The 17,995-nt window shown below is 39.3% G+C and overlaps 1 protein-coding gene across 1 annotated transcript in view; it reads left to right on the plus strand.

Moving 5' to 3' along the window:
- The first annotated feature begins 1,514 nt into the window (after positions 1–1,514).
- Positions 1,515–17,995, plus strand: part of Slc38a11 (solute carrier family 38 member 11) — a 50,971-nt gene continuing 34,490 nt past the window's right edge. Inside the window, exons 1-7 of the mRNA XM_075984406.1 lie at positions 1,515–1,685; positions 2,090–2,210; positions 4,078–4,152; positions 6,560–6,694; positions 7,936–8,001; positions 9,255–9,361; positions 12,144–12,223. Of these exons, the coding sequence (XP_075840521.1) occupies positions 1,647–1,685; positions 2,090–2,210; positions 4,078–4,152; positions 6,560–6,694; positions 7,936–8,001; positions 9,255–9,361; positions 12,144–12,223 (623 nt within the window). The 5' untranslated portion in view covers positions 1,515–1,646. The remainder of the gene's footprint in view (positions 1,686–2,089; positions 2,211–4,077; positions 4,153–6,559; positions 6,695–7,935; positions 8,002–9,254; positions 9,362–12,143; positions 12,224–17,995) is intronic.

Raw genomic sequence — 17,995 nt, forward strand, 5'->3', positions numbered from 1 at the left:
CACTTTGTGTAAACATCACAAGTTGCACATTTCTGTTTCATTTTTTATAGAAATGAGATTGCTTCCAAAGCCTCTTCAGAATAAAAAAAAATATGTGTTGTTGGTTATGAATCCTATTTTATCCAACTTGTTATTTCCTTTAAGACTTTTGCATCTATAAGATTAATAAAATAGGCTTGTAGTTCCTTTCTTAATTCATTTGTATCTGGATCAAGATAATTAACTTTAAGTATATCAAACTTGCAAATATTAATGAGGAAAAATAATTTTAATAGAAGCTAGGAGAAGCTGTGTACAAAATACATGACTGACAAAGGTTTGATGTCCCAGGTGTATAACTAACCCCTACAAATCCACAAGACCAACTGGATATGAGAGCACGCAGTTATAATACCAGCACTCAGGAGGCCGAGGCAGGAGAACAGTTCTCCTATTGGAAGTTCAAAGCCAGTCTCTTCTACATAGTAAGATCCAAGCCCACCAAGGCTTTACAGTGAGACACTGTCTCAAAATGAGCAAAAAAATAGGGGGGGGGGAATAGAGGAAGGGATAGAGGGAGAAAAGGAAGGAAGGAAGATAAAATAAAAGAAGAAAAGAAGGAAGAAAGGAAGGTCAGATAGCCAATACCAAATGTTCAAGGGTTGTAAAATTAAGTTTCTAAAAAGACAAAACCAATAGTTATTGAATATATGCAAAGATCCTTTACTTCAACATAAGATAATAAAAATGTATACATTTAACATGTCTCACTTTAAAACTCACAGAAAAACAGCAAAGCCCCCCCCCTTGATTTTAAACTTTCACGAAAAAAAATTGGTTAGCATCTGTGTATTATTATTATTATTATTATTGCCCCAAAGTTCATTCGCCATCACGTATCTCCAGACCTGTTTCATCTGCTTAACACGAAAGGATAAATAGACGATCATTTAAGACTCTTCCTAGCTCAAATATTCTAGGTTCCTTCCCTTCCCCTGTTTACCCTTTCCTTTTAAAAGCTCCATTGCCTGCATCCAGTATCGATCTATCATGCCTTTCTCTTTATGTCTCCTCTTCCGAAAAGTAACCAGGGTGCATTTAACTGGGCATGCAAAGTAAACAAGCTTGCTAAAACCGTAGAACTGTGTTTTATGTCGTGTTGTGTTTTCTGTTTATTCTTCCTTTCAATTTCCACTTAATATAAAAGTCCTAAAATTTCACCGTTCTGTTCCATCCAAATGAAGTGTAAGGGGAGCGACGCCGGGGAGAAAAGTCACTCTGTGGAGCAAGTTGCTTCTGAGTTCTTAGCTGGCTTCAGTCTCTAGGATAGGAACCAGCAACTGAGTTAGGAACAGAAGAAGCAAGCTAGGGCGCCGTGGGAGGAACAGGTTGTACTTTTGCAGTTTCAGGGAGGGATACCTGTGTGATCTGAGTGAGGGGAGACCCGGCTGCAAGTTGGAAAAATCCTAGAGCATCCACAGGAGCAGTGGCCAGCGGGAGAACCCGCCCCGGTGAAGGCGGAGACCTCTGAACTGCAGCCACTCCAGGATACCGAGACCCGCGGAACCGGCTCCCTCTCTGGCGACCTTGACTGCAGGCAAAAACGGCAGGGGAGCCTGGCCAGGTGGGAGCCGGCTTCCCAGCCCAGAACCTTCCCTTGTGCAGATATGAGCTACCAGCGTCCAGAGCTGAGCGACCGGCGGCAGGTAAAAGTGGCAACAGGGGCAGGAGCTGAACAGTTCCCGTCCACTTTCAGGCTGGGGTCTTGGTTTGGCAAAAAAGGAGGAGGGGGCTTTATCTGATTTAATCTGACCTACATCTTCTGAATAAACACTTTTCTATAACTTTTTAAATTTCATGAACAGACCCCATACTCTGGAATTAGCTCAAAACAGTTGGGCAGCGGCAATGTGAAGACTTAGGGATAAAGTTTGTATAGTTCTTTCGGATGCCTAGCCTTTCTGTTTTCCCTTGTTATCATATTATTAACGCTATAGGAATTACTTGATGTCATTAACTATGTTTGAATCATGCATTGCTTATTTATAATCTGACATTATGCACTTTCAAACTAGTGAATGTTTAATCATTCTTTCATCTATTGAAATAGAGAGAAACACACCTGAGTGACAGAGAAAGCCTGGTCTCTGGCCATGAGCACCAAAGGAAATCCTGTCATTCTGCCGCTGTGTTCAATGTGGTCAATTCTGTCATAGGATCCGGGATAATAGGTAAGCCATCTGTGCCTGCTGGGTTCTATTTGAGAAGTTAAGTTTTTTTTTAAAGGGGGGGGGGGGTAAAACTGTTAATATTCTGCTAGCATTTGCTGGTTGTTTTTAAAGAAAAAAAAACTTAATTAGATGACTGTGTTTTGCTCCACAGTAGATAGTGTCCTGGGGAGGAGAAGGGGGAGTGCCCAGGGGATAGGGGAAATGGGCTTTTCATAGATGGCCTGGTCAGTTATCATTCCATCTAATGCATTTGTTCTTTTTTTCTCAAGTAGACTCCATTACTTAAATCCCATTAGTCCCAGGAGGGAATTCCTGATTTTTGTACGCATAGCAGGCACAAAAGTTTAATGCGAGACTTTAACAATCCGTCCTATGGAATATTAAACTACACTATTTCTGGGCCTACCTACAGGATGCTAAACTTAAACCGTGAACATATGAAATATTAGTTTTGAGCATCTAGTCACTATGACAGTTCATTTACAATGATCAGGAAAGAATAGCCCATGTTTTTCCAATCAATCAGAAGCAAGGGAAAGCCTCTTTAAAGAGTAAAAACTTTGAAAGGGTTTTGCGCTACAGTGAGAGAAACGGTATTTTCCAGCGTCTATTGTTTGTTGTAGTTGGAAAACATTCCATTTCCAAAGAGGCAGGAAAAATAAAGTCCTGTCAACTGCATTGCTCCCCAAATACGCAACTTTCTGCAATAACGTTTTTCATATTGTTATCTGCTTAAAACTGTTGTTTATCAAATGAGTTGTTTTTCTTTTCTTGATTTCATTATTTATTTATTATTTTATGTGCATGTGTGAGTGTTTTGCCTACAAACACATACACCACATGCATACCCGGTGCCCACAGAGGTCAGAAGGGGCTGTCGGACTCCCTGGAACTGAATTTAAGGATGGTAGTATGCCACTATGTGGGCACTGGGAAATGGGTATTTGGCACGAGCAATAACTATTCTTAACTGCTGGGCCATCTCTCTAGCCCCTGAGTTAATTTCTTATTTTTTCACAAGTTTATGTGCTTTCTGGCTTTACATTAATCCATATATACATATTTTTAAATGAACAATAAATTGGAGACTTCTGGGTGAAACAGAAGTAATCAGAGTTAAAGCTTGCTTAAAAGTCTGTGTCCATGTGTCATGGAGTATGGACAGTTCAACCTTCAGAAGTCTGGAATTTATTCCTGGTACGAATACTTCTCAGGTACATGCAGGTCAGTGATACAATAAAGTTCCACTTCACTGCACTCGGCAGCTTTGTTTTAAAGAGAAAACTTTTCTAAAAAGAAATATTCTAAAGAAAAATGCTTAAATTATTCCATTTTGAATATTTTGTCGTCTATAATCTAAAATTATCCACATCCACAAAGTCATAAAAAATATTCTCATGAACCCCATTTAGCTTGAGAAAAAGTAATTCTGCATGCCTGTGCTCCCTGCATTTCCTAATTGACTCCCCCATTTTTGGCTCCATGATCAGTCTCCCCTAAGATCTCACAACCACAGCAGTGTGTCAGGCAGGGCCTGGGGTCTTTGTTCTCCCTGGAATCTAGGACACTAACCATCACACTGAAATAAGTATTGCTTGAACTGAAATTGATTTTTGATTTGCAGCTTTTGAACTCTTCTTCATTCATCTCATGTGCTTGTTCTCCTGACATGTCATTAATTTAACGGTATTCCATTCTGGAATAAGTGCTAATAGGCTAATATTTGATTTAGGACTATCTTGTCTTAGGTTACAACTTTTAATCATGGATATACAGAATTTATTTTACTACCTATATATGAATTGTGAGAGATTTTTGCATTTATATATGTCATTTTAATGGGTTGGGGCATTTTATGTTTTTCCAGGATTGCCATATTCAATGAATCAAGCTGGATTTCCCTTGGGAATACTGCTTTTATTCTGGGTCTCATATATTACAGGTAAATAGCACACGGCTGCATATCCCTGCAGTATAAATTGTTCAATGACTTCTTCACCTACACAAACATGCCCTGCAATTGGATCTCCCAGTTAATTAAGAAGTCCATCAAAGGATCCTGAGGAATTTAAGCATCACATTTGAGGGGATTTGCTTTTCTTCCTAATCTCTTAAACAGATTAGTGAACGTAGCATGTTCTATCACCAAGCCTAAACCTGGGCATGTGCCTTTTCCACTTCATACACAAAGTGGCGGCTGAGAAAGTCACTTCCAAGGCCAGTGCTGGCTGAGAAAACATTGCTCCATGATGCACACAACGGGGTTGGGCTGGCAGGTACATGCAGAACAGCCTCTCCATTCCAGACCTGAGAGACGCATAATCTATGCTTATGAATATAAGTATCTTTTAAAAGCCTTTCCATTTTTAATTGCCTGCTCCCCAGTTGGTGCTGGCAAATATTTAATTTCCACCCAGTATATTACCATAGCTTTAGTGCATGGTGAACACATGATTATAAACCAGCAGGCAGAGAAAAGTAAACATCTCACCTGTGGATTGGAAGAAGACGAATGGTTAGTAAACCCGCATCATATTACATGTAAATAAACCACACTGCAAATAGCATGTTCAGTTGCTGGTGTACCCATGATGTACAGTCGCTCCAAAGACCTGCATTGCAAGCTCACTATCAGTAGGAACGATTAACCCATTCATTTACTAACATCATCTGCATCTTTGAATAATTTTGATAAATAAAAGATCTCCTCACGAAAGTCAAACAATTTATATTTTAAGATTCATTTTCTTTTTTATGCTTTAAGAGCAAAATCTACAAATACAGTATGTTAATTTTTTCTTGCCTAACACTACAATTTTTTTTAATGGAATCAGACTTCTTTACAAATTATGGGAGTCCTACAGATCTATTGTTCAACACTGCAATTAAAATCTTAAACTATGGAGTTAGGTTGGAATTTAAATCCTGGGTTCTTAACCCTATGGTCCTTATTACCCATTCAAACCAGTGGAAATTACTTGGTAACACTATATTTAAACAGTAGCTTCTCTGTAACAGTTCTGGCTGTCTTGGAACTCATTTTGTAGACTGGGCTGGCCTTGAATTCATGGAGCTCCCCCTACTTCTGCCTTCCAGGTGCTGGGATTAAAGGTGTGTGCTACCACCACCTGGGGAAAATTATTCTTATTTATATAATTACTGTATATTTATGTCTTCAGCTTTAATTCAAAATTTGAAATGAAATAACTACAATGTAAATATTTTTAAATAATCCATAGAGTGCACTCTTAACCATAATAGCTTTAAAATTAAGTCACTGATTTTATTTTATTCCAAACCAAGTGCTCTGAGTCTTATATATTCATTAACCCTAAAATCCTCACCATGGTGTTTACAGATTGAGCACCTATGTTATATCACCTGCGGTGGAGTCACATCCCCATAAACGTGGCTACGTCTTTAGGATAGAAAATTATGAGTATCCATGGCCTTTGGCAGTCATACTGCCTCTGCCCTATTCAGGGCATCACCTGGATATTCAAGGATATCTGCATTGTGTTTGAAAGACATGTAGCTAAAAGAAAAATGATGTTTTATTAAAAGTCATTAACCTTGTCATGGTAATACTGTACCACTGCAGCTCTTCTCCTGGAATTCCTCTTTTTCTCAGGCTGAAGATGAAGCTCCATCCATACAGAGATTGTCCCACATGTGTGCAGCCTTGGGTTCAATCCCCAGCCCCTCCAGCACCATTGGAAACCCAGAGACACACGCAGGAGGCAATGGAACCTGGGAGATGGAGCCAAGAAATGAGGGGAACTAAAGTCCCATGCAAGAGCAAACTTTATTCAGATCACTGTATACTCTAAGGGTTAAGAAAGGGTGCATGAGTAAAGTTCTCATGAGGTCAGGCTGCATATAGTCACAAGGACAGGCTGCAGATGTAGAAAACATGTTTTTCCACAGAGGCATTTAAACGTTTACCAGTAGTCAGTTAAAGAATACTCTGAAGCAAACTCCCTCCTATCCACTAGACCTGGGAGGGCCAGGAAAATGCATTAGAAGAACAAACCCATGGTTTCAAAGAAACTGAAGTCACAAGACCCTTGCTCTGTTTTCTTACATGCACTCAAATCCCCCTCCCAGGACTCCATCCTTGGATGGAGTTCCCACACCCCAGTATGGTGGCTCTTGCCTATCTCTCAGCACTCTGGAGGTTGAGGCAGGGCACAGGAGTTCAGGGTCAGCCTTGAATACAGAACAAACTTGAAGCCAGCCCTGGCCATCTGAAACCTTAATTTAAAAATGAATCTCTTCTCAAAGACAACAGTCAAAACATGCTGACCCTTTGTTTCAGATGATTTGTGTTTTGTTTTGTTTTGCTACAGACTTTTCCCTCATTTTATTGATAAAAGGAGGAGCCCTCTCTGGAACAGACTCCTACCAGTCTTTGGTTAACCAGACCTTTGGCTTTCCAGGATACCTGCTGCTCTCTGCCCTACAGTTTATGTACCCTTTCATAGGTAAGGTGGCCATGAAGACAGATGCTATAATAGCTGGTACCCACGTGGTTCTTTCTGAATGGCAGCAGCTTTAATAGGCATTTGAGAGCCAAAAAAAAAAAAAACCTAGTAGTTGAAGTGTTTTCCAAATTCAGCGCTTGCATCTTTAACAATTTTCCTTCATATTTTCTAATACATTTTACCTATTCTATTACTATTTTTTTCTAAAATAAAATGGGAATTTGGTTAATGCTTTAGTTTTCCTTACCTGCTGTATGCTCTCTCTCTGATAAATGTGTATATGAATATACAGCATATATACACATGCAAATATCACTCACACATACATACACATGCACAATACACATACATATACACAAAAATATATATACAATGCACAGACACACACATTTATACACACAATACACATGCACACACACACACATATATATATACATACACACACACACATATATATATATATATATATATATATATATATATATATATATGTATACACACACATAGACATACACAATGATTTGGGATTGAAAGTGAGTGAGAAAACCAGCAAGTCTCTCTTAAGGCTCAATGAAGATGATTTTTGTTTTATTTTGTTTTATGATTTGTACCACAATGGTGAAAATGTCACCCACTTCTTAAACAGATAAAATGTTCATATAAATTAACAACCAAAGACTTCACTTACATCTTATTAATTCTTTGGGAATTTCAAACAATGTTGATTTCATATTTTTATTAGAATTAAAGAAGCTATAGTTGAAGTAAGTCTATGTGTTCTCACAGAAATCTAGAAAAAAATACTTCATTTGAAAGCCTTGCATTTTCAAATGAAGGCTTTGTGTGTGTGTGTGTGTGTGTGTGTGTGTGTGTGTGTCTCCAAATTTTACTGTTGTCATTGGTTCTTCAATGTAAGTAGCACATGTCTTCCCAAAAAAAGGTGTTTGGAAACCAACCCTCCACAACAAAATAAATCACATTTCAAATGAGCGTCAAATCTTAACGTTCTAAAGCATTCTGGGGTGAACCAATTTGTATAGTGAAATTTTTCCTGAAGCTCAAGTTGACACTCGGGCATAAATCTTTCATCTTATCCTTAACCCGGGCATACTAGAAATTATATGCAATGCATGCTAAGCCTATGTCAGTATTTAGTAAGTCGTAACTTTCAGTGTTCAGAATATGCAAGAGAAAAACATGTGCAGGCTTATTAACGACCATTCCTGTCATTGTGCTTTCAGCCATGATAAGTTACAACATAATAACCGGAGATACTCTGAGCAAAGTCTTTCAAAGAATCCCAGGAGGTAGGTAACCATGAGAAGTGTGGCGAGTTGAAATAAGCTTACTTTTCATAGGTATGATGTAATTCATAATTTACAAACAAAACATTTGACTGTGGAGCTGGGCTGCCTCACAGACCTTGCAGTTCCCAGGGCTCACATCCATCCAATACAACAAACTTAAATTGGTTTTTGACCAATTTTTAAAAGTTGCTGTCTTCTCCAGGCATGGTAGTACAAGTCTTCAATAATCCCAACACCCTAAATGTGGAGGCAGATGGACCTCTGAGTTCCAGACCAGCCTGGTCTACAGAGCAAGTTCCAGGACAGCCAGAGAAAGCCTGTCTAAAAAAAAGTTGCCATTTTCAATGCATTTCCATTTGATTCACTTTTTTTCAGAACACCATGTAAATCCCATCAAAATAAATAAACAAACAAACAAAGCACATAGCTTTCTGGTTCTGACTCCTTGCACTCAGCAGGTTGTATGTGACAGGAATTTGTTACCCCCGTGACTCCATGAGGAGTCTGCCTGGTTATATTTCTATGGTTAGGAGCATCCCATGCTATGGAAACACAAACACACTAGTGTGGCAGTCAGCCAGGGCACGTTTGTGTTGTTTCCATTGTGGGCCAATTGTGTGACAGCTGCCGTGAATATCCTCAGGTGACATTTTCAGCACGTGTCACAAGCCCACTTCCTGTTGAGCCTGTCACCATGGCTTGGTTGTGAGAGTAATTCAGCAAGGATGGGCATGTTTGCTTGTAGTTTAGGAGTGGGGAAACTGACGAGAAGGCGATTGGGGCAAGCGAAGTGGCTCATTGTTTAGAGTACCAGCTGCTCTTGCAGAGGACCAGGGTTCAATTCCTAGCACCTGTGTAGTCGCTCACAGCCATCTGTAACCATTCCTAGGGAATTTGATACCCTCCTCTGGCCTTCAGGGGCATCAGGCATTCAAGTGGTGAACAGATATATGTACAGTAAAAGGCTATGAACATTAAATAAATTAATAATTTTTAAAGACGCTATTCATAGGAATGTAAAATTCTATGACATCGTAGGAAGCATAAGTTCATTCTTGGGTTATTTTGTATTATCTTTTTGTGGTATATTTCTGTTTTAACATGATTTTTTGTTTATTAACTCAAAATCATCTTCATATATGATTTAAGTTTTTTTTACATCATTATTTATAATGAAGTGTTTGGGTAGTTAATGTACCACACAATGCGCAATTTATATGTATAAACACTAAATAATATTTACTATATTTCAGTTGATCCTGGAAGCGTGTTTATTGGCCGACACTTCATCATTGTGGTTTCAACGGCTACATTTACTTTGCCTCTGTCATTGTACCGAGACATAGCAAAGCTAGGAAAGGTAATTTCTACATTTTAAAGCTTTACTTGTTTTTTATTTCTATGTACGTGAGTGTTGCGCTTGCATGTATGTGTGTGCACCGTGTACTTGCAGGAGCTGGAAGATCCCCTGGACCTGGAGTTACAGAGGGTTGTGGGAGCTGCCGTAGGTGCTAGAAATCCCACTTATGTCCTCTGTAGGAGCAGCCAGTGCTCTTAACTACTGAGCCATCTCTCCGGCCCCATTTTTACATTTTTTAAATAGCCCTTAATTTTGCGGACCTACAGTCTACTCAGCTGCCACCACAGTTATGCTTAGCAAACTGAGAATAGCTCATTTGGGGAAACTTATGGTTAAATGTGAAGAAAATATGCTCTTCCTTTTTTTTCTAAAGGAGATAATATAATATCAGACAATGGATTTTCAATTTAGAAAATACAGAAAACTGTATTTAAAGCAGTCTACTTTATTAGAAAAGTGCCCCACCTTTTTCTGGAGATAATTTAAACAACTGGATTAAACTAAGTATGACAAAGAGAGAAGTGTTGGAAGAGATAAATGTTTAATCTTATTTAAGCATTGTACAATAAGTGCATTGACAAACTGTGTGGGACCCTGAATCTATATAAAATTTTATGTTTTGTGTATCAGTTAAAATGAAAAGTAAATAAAAGTATATAGAGGATGAATCACTTAAATGATGCAAAATGTTTTTATTTGCAAATTACAATGTCTATTGTACGTGTTTCCACTCCGTGAATTTTTTGCTGTTTTGTTTTTTTGAGACAGGCTGTCTCTATTTCCTGGCTATCTTGAAAATAGTTCTGTAGACCAGGCTGACCTTGAACTCAGAGATCCTCCTGTCTCTGCCTTCCAAGTACTGGATTAAAGACATGTGCCACCACCACCAGGCTACCCACTCAGTGAATTTAAATACCATTTTTTTGATTGATCAATTGTTGAGAATTTTGCCAATGGGACTAAAGTCTTTATAATAAAATTAACTAAATCATTATTTGACTCACCACCTAACCTTATTTACATAGACTATCCTTTATGTGTTTGTATTTTGTTTTCTTACTGCTGAGGAATGTTTTTATTTTACTCAAAATATAACTGGTACTATGTCTACATGATCAAATATTCTGACCATACGTTTTCTAAAAGGGTTGATCATGTGACACTTCTACAGTCTGCTTTGAACACTGCACCCATCAACTCCATTCTGTTCCTGCCTTTGATGTTTAACACAATGCATCCAGTGATGAGTGAGGTCCCTTCTTCCAGGCAGAGCTGGACACGGAGCCAGCATGTGGGGGTGTTCTCACCACCAGGCCTTTCGACTTTAGCAGCCATTTAGTGACAAGCAAGGACCCAAAGGGAGGCCAGACATGGCAGTGCACAGCTGTAATATTGAGGACCTGGAGGAAGAGGCAGACAGATCGCTATGAGTTGAAGCCAACCTGATCTATACATAATTCCTGGCCAGTCAGGGCTACATAGTGAGACCCTCGTCAATGAGAGAGAGAGAGAGAGAGAGAGAGAGAGAGAGAGAGAGAGAGAGAGAGAGAGAGAGAGAGAGAGAGAAGGGAGGGAGGGAGGGAGGGAGGGAGGGAGGAAGAAAAAAAGAAAGAAAAAAGAAAGGAAGAAAATTGTATCGAAAGCAATTTTTTGTGTCAGGTACCTGAATGATTGAGCATTTTTTTCTTTACAAGTGAAAAATAGATATATAAATATATATTCAATATAGATACATAAATGTTCAATATAGATGCATAAATGTTATCTTCTGAAAGTAGGAAGCAAAACATTCATGAAAAAATGATGATCCTTAACATATGAATTCCCTACACATCTCTTGAAGTGTCCTACTGAAATCCTGATTAACAGAGCACAGGGCAGGCTCTCTACGGAGTAGGCTGCTTGCATTTGAATGCCACCTGTCACCTTCTAGCTGTGTGAACTTCCATTGGCTATTTTTTCTCTCTGTCCCTCACAGGACCAGGGAACTCATGATAGATATTTATTTCAAATTAAACATTAAAAACTTAAAATCCAATGTTAATGATAATGACATGAAATAAAAGGAATTTGAGGCCTTTTTGTTCTAACCTATCCTAGAAGCCAACTCAGATGTGCTTACCCATTTTAAATGGAGAATCGATTCACAAACCTAATGTAATGAGTGTACAAGGTACATGCGCACGCACAGCGACCCGTGTGTTAGCCGGATGAAACAGGCACAGTGCTGAGAGGAAGACAAAGAACAGACCCAGAAACACAGAGCAGAGGGCAAACCACATGGGAAAAATAGACCAACGGAGCTGGAGAGCAGAGAGGGAAAGGCAGACATGAACAAAGAGAATTGAGATGAGTGTATGCATGATATGTTGAAAGGAAAAGGGAGGAGATGAAAATGAAAAAAGCAACGGTAGATGGAAAGCAGCTTAAGTCAGTACTAAAATGGGACCTGAAATTTTAAAAAAAGATGTTTTCATTTTAACTTTCATAAATTAAAAGCGCTCACTTTGTATCCTGTGCAGGAAGTCACTAAGAGGGCTTCAAACTTTGTTGTAAAACCACAGTGGACCCTCGATCCTCTGTTTGGGTCTCAGGGACGATTATAATCTGTTATGTACCCACTCAACCAGTGTAGAGACTAATCTATAAGGTTATAAACCACTTAGGGAGCCTGATAGAAACAATCTATAAATAAGTTTACCAAATTAATAAAAATGATGTACTATTTTAAACAACTTATCTGCATCTTATACTGACGGTGTCTTCACGTTTCTTTGTACAGATCTCTTTCATTTCCACAGTTTTAACAACTATAATCCTTGGAATCGTAATGACAAGAGCAGTTTCTTTGGGGCCAAACATGTAAGTGCTGTTGTATTTTTGACTTTTACATCAATATTTGCTGAAATATATCATATTCAAGAACATAAGGAAAATACACAAATAAAAATATAGCCAGATATGATGGCTCATGCTTATAATCCCAGGGCCCAAGAAGAGGCGGCAGATGATCAAGAGTTTAAAGTCATTTTCAGCTATATAGCAATGTCACGGTTATGCTGAGATACAGGAGACTTGGTCTCAAAATAGAAAATAAGAAAGGAAAAAAGGGAGAAAGAAAGAGGTTATATACACATAGCAATGAGAAACACCATATAGCGAGTATATGGAAAAAATCAGAGAAAGTTTTACAGTCAGTAAATGTATCAGGGGGCCTGAAATATACTAAACAATAAAAAAAATTAATTTAAGTCATGTCTTAATGAATGCAAGAAATGCTGCATTCTATGAATGGTCTCTAAGAAAGAAGGCGGCGAGGAAATCTGTTGGATAGATCTGATCAGTAGCATGTGCACAAGACAATTTGTTTCCCTTTTGACTAATTGTTGCTCTGTAAAGTCACTTCTTCTTAGCTTGCCTGAAAAAAAAAGTTAAAAAATTGTGACTCAAGTAGGTAGGAAGTCTAAGAGCAGGGTGCCAATGAGCTTTGATCTTAGAAGAGCCCCAGGGTCCCCTTGCTACAGGTCATCACATGGCAGCCGGCTCTGTGGTTGCAGCCCACCTCCTCTCACCTGACCCTTATTGCCTCCTAAAGGGCTTCCTTTTAGGCAGCATCACACCAATATACCAGGACTTTACCATAACGATTGGGGCAGATAGCTGGAGAAGCTATCTGCTTGTAGCCCCCTTGGAAGAGAGGCTAACTAGAATACAAGCCCCCTTCCCTCATCAATTACTAAGATAAACAAATCAAAGAGAAAGGAAGGGAGGGAGGGAAGGAAGGAGGGGGAGGGAGGGGAGGAAAGAGTTATTAAACAAATAAAAAAGAAAGGAAGAGAGGGAGGGAGGGAAGGAAGAAGGAAGGTGGGAAGAAAGGAAGAAAGGAAGGAAAGGAAGGAAGGAAGGAAGGAAGGAAGGAAGGAAGGAAGGAAGGAAGGAAGGAAGGAAGAAGAAAGGTTCATTAATCCAGTCCTTACATAGCCTGAGCAGCTTTGAAATGAATTGGGTTTGATTCCCTTTAGTGTGGCCATCTATCCCTTCTTTCAGCAAGAACCTATTGTTTCTGGTGATTTTGCTGTGTCCTGGAAGAGAGGACCAATATATTGTCTGGATCAGTGTCTGCCGCAAATTATCTATCAGTTGGATGATTTCAAAACAAAAGAAAAATAAGTTCAATACAGTGTGATAAGTGTGAAGGGAAATGTGAAAGGGGGCAAAGGCATTGCCCAAACCAGGGCTTCACGAACTGTTTGGATCTAGAAGACCTCCTTAAAGAGAAAACCATGTATGATCTTGGTATCTTGGAAGGACTGGAACTTTTTTAGATAGATAGGAGGGTAAAAGGCATTTTGGGCTCAGGAAATGTGCACATAGAAACACAGAGGTGTACAGCCATTCTGCTGCTTCTTACTCAGTATTTATTGAGCAGATACCAAATTCCATCCTGGTTTTTGAAAAACTGAGTTACAGAAACAGAAAGATAATACATGCAATGAATAATACAAGAAGTAATAATTTAAGCAAACTGGTGATTTCGTGAGACGTAACTATAATGACTGAAAACTTTATAATGAAAAATGCTTCTAAGTAGCCATTGATAATAAGAGATTTTGTATGCTGGGTATATATAACACAATGAGGTGATATCGAGGAGGAGGACAATAGAGAGAAAATTAGAAAACTTGAGAAGTCAATGAATCAGACCTCAATTATGATCCAGAAGGGGCAAACCTTGATCTCCATCAACATTGCATATTCTACTCACCTGATTATCTTGATGACTGGGGTGCAAGGGCCCCACCCACAGAGTTTCTGCCCATCTGTCTAGGGGTGAGGCAACTGGACTCCTTATGAAACAGTTAAAGGGTCCATGAGCAAGGAGCTAGACAGAGGCTCTGGCCCAGAGACTGGCCAGAAGCACACCCAGGCTGTACTTCATTCCCAAAATGAAACCAGAGATTTTTGTTTCTACTTGATGCTCTGTGGTTGATGATCATCCTTTGTTTATGTTTCTCAGGGTTTTTTTTTTAATATAGAAAGTATCATGTGACAGAGCATCATGAATACAAAAAGAAATGAAATGTCTTTGCTCCCAAAGATCTTTCAGTTTAGTGGGGAAAATAACACTCTGAGGATAACTATAAGGATAAAGAGGAAGGGGTGCGCTCTTCCTGTCAGGCTAAACGAGCTGATGTCATGGCCACAGAGCTAAAAAAAAAAACAAAACTATTTGTTTGTTTTGGTCCCAAACAAAATGTAGCCTTAATCTCCTCTACTGGTGATATAATATTTTATCTGAGACCGAGGCTTTACAACAACGGGGGAATATTTGTTCAGCTCTTCCAATATTTAGATGTCTAGGAAACATGTCCTCTCGTACGGTGCCACCCCTTATTTCTGTTTGACTAGTTCTGCAAACCACTTCTCCTCGCCCTGCTTACCATCAGGCTAATGAGATCTGTGTAGAGGTTGGCACAGAAGCTGGTCAAGCAGCTTCCTTCTGAAAATAAGGCGGGCATGGATGCTCGTCATCCATAAAACATGAGAGACCCGGTACACCATGTGTACTTTTCTTCATTTCCAGTTCAGAGGGGTGATCAGAAAAGCTGTGCATTTCTCTTCCCCTCGGTCTTCTAAAATCGTATTTGAAAAAAAAAAAAAAAGATCTTTAAACCCACTATCAGAAGACAAGCAGGTCTGTAATGGCTGCTAGTGGTGACCTCGTTGCCATGGAAACACCTTTTTAGTGGTTGTGTTTAAAAATAAAACACAATTCAATTTCCTTTTCCATAACTCGTAGGGCCATAAATTCTGCTTTCTGATATGATTTCAAATAGCCACAGCCTCACGACTCTCAGTTCTTCTTGGAAATTATGTTCAGTTTTATTGCATTTTCTAGGTCTTTGCTTTATAAAATCTGGGGTAACAGAACAATTTAATTGTTTTCCAGAGAGCGCACGAGTATAAAAATGCAGTAACACACTTGGATTTTTTTTCCTAACTTAAATAGGAGGCATTATTTTTGAAAAAATCTTTACTTAGTAATGTCATTAATATTCATATCTTACAATCAGCGTGGAAATGATAACATGAAATCAAATTTGAAACTATTTTCTTTCATATGACATCTCTGCTTTAATATTTTAATCAATAACTTAGCATTCTAAACATAACTGTAGTATATACACGCCTAAGATTTATATAAACACTTAGATACACAAACTGTACCCTAGAACCCAGCAAGCATTAATTTAGTTATTCTGTCCTTCTTATGCCTAAAATTATACAATTTAATGACCTAGAAAGGATTCAAGAGAGAATCAGAAAAAAATGGGTAAAATACGTAAAAGTACATATTTGAGGAAGAGAATGATTAGATTTGACGGGTGTCGATCAGTGAACATTTTTTGTTTTTTATGACACATGAATTGTTGTTGTTCTTGTTGTAAATGACAGTCATCAAACTGTAATCTGACTGAAGTAAAAGACAATTTATTCACCCAACTATAAGATTCAAGGTCAGTTGTTGGGTGTGGTTATGGGTGTGGCTCACTTAATGAAGTCAGGTCTGGCTTTTCTTTTTTACCCATCTCTTTGTTCTGCTTCTTGTTTGAGCTCCAGGCTCTGAAATGCCTTCTCGCTGTCACGAGGTAACATATAAATAGATATATAGGCTTAAATCCAGAGAAAGAGAGTTTTCTCTTTCGGGGGATTGCAGTCCACTGCAAGGATTATTGCCAGTTGGCTCTGATGAGGATCTATAAGGATTCCTACCCCAGGATCTGTGTGTTGAGTTGCTGAGTTGAGATCAGGTCATGGGTGCCTACCCTTGGAGCTAAGAAAAGGGTCACTGCATCTAGACTGAATAGGAAAATGAGTGGCCCCAAAAGGCATCAAAACAGTTATGATTGAAAATATGGAAGAGCCATGAACCCTGAAAATAACAGTACCCATTTAGATTACAGGGGTTTCAATTAAATGGTATGGGTAGAACACACTTACAAAAGAATTTAAGATATAAATAAATGACAAATGTCCTCATGGAAAAAAATACTCCTATTGGAGCCTGGGGACATTGTTTAATGAAAATTTTACAAGTTAAAGAAAAACACAATGTTTCTAGTAAATTGTTTTTATGACATTTATATACTTAAAAGGCATATGGCATAACAATGGTCAATAAATTATTTCTGTAGAAAACAAAGAATCTGGAAAACCCTCCTTTCCCTCTCTGTCCTCCTGTTCTCCTTATTTGAGAAGGGGTGTAAATGGAGTGAAACAGTGTGGGAAAATTGGCCGGAGAGAGAAAAGAGAGCTAAACTGCTTTAGTTTGCTGTAAACATAGGAATTATTGATCAAATCATAGCTCCAGTCAAAAGATGAATCTAAAAGTGCTCCATGAACTCTTTATTGGAGCGGAGAGATGAGGTGGGGGTCTCACTATATTGCTCTGTGTGTCCTAGACCAGGCTGGCCTGAAACTCACAGAACCTCCTGCCTCTGTCTCCCAAATGCTGGGATGAAAGGCATGTGCCACCACATCCAGCTTCCCAGAACTCTTAAAGGCATTTAGGGCATCGTTTGAGTGGTCCTTGGGTAGAAGCTGTGTATCCTAAGGATACACAGAGGAACACGTGGGTCCATTCTGAAGATTGTGAGAGGCAATATGAGTTTCAAGCCAGGAGCTTGTGCTATCATTCTAGAATGATGATCAGGAGTAGGTTCAGAAGCTGAGCGTTTTGGCTTTGTAAGTTGGAGCTATAGGGAATGAGAAGGGTTCTCCACTTAGAAGTAAAATGATGATGTTCCTTGTTGAACTGTCTTTACTCATTGCTTAGGCGTCTTCTCTTAGGGGTACTTTATGTCTTTCATCCCTCCGCAAGCAGGATGAGAACAGAGGTCACGTTTGCTCTTTCCTGCTGTGTGCTCCTCTCTCAGCAGAGTGTGTAACACAAACTTGGGGCTCAGGATGGAATCGCCAGATAATAACGCAACAGCTCCATGAATCTGTGTGCCTACCTGCTTTAGTCGGTTCATCCTGCGGACTGACTGAACAAAAGAATAAGAATCATCTCGAAGCAATGAAATTTTCACGGAAAAAAGTATTTACTAGCAAGGCAAAGTTTCCTATGGTTACTTTCAAAGCCAGTGATCACCTAGCTCATGGCAACCACTGACCCCCATTTTCCTATGCCTCCCCCCACCTCCCACCACTTAGATATTGTATTAAAGACATTACTAGAGTTCTGTTGATCCTAGGCTGAAAGCCTATCCAGGGTACATAAGGAAATCAGCACAGATGGTTTGGCAGAGACCCCAAGATGAAGGGAAGACTTTGCTGAAGCGTAAAAATCTTGGCTTGTTTCTTCAGCTGCTGGATGTTGACAGGAAGCAGAAGAGTGGTCAGATAAAGCTTTTCATTTTAATCTGGGCTCTTCTTAGAGCCCAGGTGAGGGCAGTGGGAACACAGAAGCTTGGGGAAAGGCTGTCTATGGCAAGGGTCTAGGCACAGGACAGCGGGTACAGTGTATGCACATGGCTGGCAGACATGAAGAGGGAGAGGAGCCTTTCAGCTGATAGACTGAGTGTCACCGTGAAGGGTCTAAGGGAGCAGGAGTCACTTAGGGTGATGGTT

The sequence above is a fragment of the Microtus pennsylvanicus genome, chromosome 9 (genome assembly GCF_037038515.1).
Source record: "Microtus pennsylvanicus isolate mMicPen1 chromosome 9, mMicPen1.hap1, whole genome shotgun sequence".
NCBI lineage: Eukaryota > Metazoa > Chordata > Mammalia > Rodentia > Cricetidae > Microtus > Microtus pennsylvanicus.